Source organism: Microtus ochrogaster, assembly GCF_000317375.1.
Source record: "Microtus ochrogaster isolate Prairie Vole_2 chromosome 14 unlocalized genomic scaffold, MicOch1.0 chr14_random_1, whole genome shotgun sequence".
In the NCBI taxonomy this organism is placed as follows: Eukaryota; Metazoa; Chordata; class Mammalia; order Rodentia; family Cricetidae; genus Microtus; species Microtus ochrogaster.
In genome coordinates, this window is record NW_004949096.1 from 35,202,211 (window position 1) to 35,203,466 (window position 1,256).

The following is a 1,256-nucleotide window of genomic DNA, read 5'->3' on the forward strand; positions in this document are numbered from 1 at the left end:
AAAAAAAAATAAAGATTTTCCTGAATCAGAAAGGGATACAATGAGAAGTTAAAAAACTAAGATCTTGGGACACAGCACCTTTGAAACTCACGTTAATTAGAATCTCCATCTGATGGGAGAGAGGAAGAAGTCACTGTGAATGCCGGAGTGTAGGGAGGCAGCTGTGTGGAGAAGGGTAAATGGTACAAAGGAGACAGACGGCCTCAGGGGGAATAAGGGAGCGCTGTGCAAGTCTGAGGGTGGTTCTGAACCATGGAACGCAGAAGACTAGACATAATGCCTCCCCTCTTTTTATTTTTATTTTTTTAATATTTTTGAGACAAGGTCTCACTATGTAGCCCTCACTATCCTGGAACATACTATGTAGATCAGGCTAACCTTGAACTCAGACATCCGTCTGCCTCTGCCTCCCAAATGCTGGTGGCGTATGACACCAGCCAACTTCATTTTTAATACACTGCTGAGCAATAAGATGAACTGGCAGGTTCAGTTTCAGTTCATCAGAGGGTCCTGTGGCAGGACTGCGCTCTGGAAGAACCCCCACCCTCAGACACAACAGCTTACACCGTGACCCAGGAGCCCAGAGAATGATTCTCTGCTCAGGTTGGTTCCTCGGGGAGATTCTGGACAGTGGTGTGGCTAGGACTCTGCACCAATCACAGCTGACTTAGAGCCAAAGGGAGCCGCTGGGACGGGCTTCAGCCAGGCATGGAGTCCTGGGACTGTTAAGTGCCTAGTGTGTGGGTGCTGGCTGTGAAGTGCTTCCCGATTACACAAGGCAAGCTAGTAACACAGGCCTGACCTCTAGGGGTGCACGTGGCCAAGACGCCTAGCTCCGCAGAGGAAATGGAGGAGGGAGGAGGCAGAGGACAGGATGTTCCGTTCCCGTTAAACTCACCACCACTGCGCATAGGTTGTACTTGGGATGTTTCCGGAAAATTGGACAGATGTAAGGAGTGAGGTCCAAGTTGGTGAGCGGGTAAAGGATTTCTGTTCTCAGCTTCCTCTTCACTGTACCCTGGATGTCAAACCTGCAACAATAACAAACACATGAAATTCAAAATACGTTTGCGAGCCACTTGTGAACGAGGTCCACAGGCCTAGACACATTCCACATACAGTTAGGGTAATTTTGAGATGATTATCTGGTATATAAATTGCTTCCTTCTTGAAATAAATTTAATTAGAAATGCCAGACCCTTCGGCCTCACCAAAGTGAGTCAGGGAGAGACTATACATCTCAGTAAGCCCTGCCT

The 1,256-nt window shown here is 47.9% G+C and overlaps 1 protein-coding gene across 3 annotated transcripts in view; it reads right to left on the reverse strand.

Annotated features, from left to right (window-relative positions):
• Nucleotides 1–1,256, reverse strand: part of Usp50 (ubiquitin specific peptidase 50) — a 27,306-nt gene that overhangs the window by 10,445 nt on the left and 15,605 nt on the right. For all 3 annotated transcript variants that reach the window (XM_013352700.1, XM_013352701.1, XM_005364420.2), the window contains one exon: nucleotides 899–1,031. In XM_013352700.1, coding sequence (XP_013208154.1) covers nucleotides 899–1,031 — 133 coding nt within the window. The remainder of the gene's footprint in view (nucleotides 1–898; nucleotides 1,032–1,256) is intronic.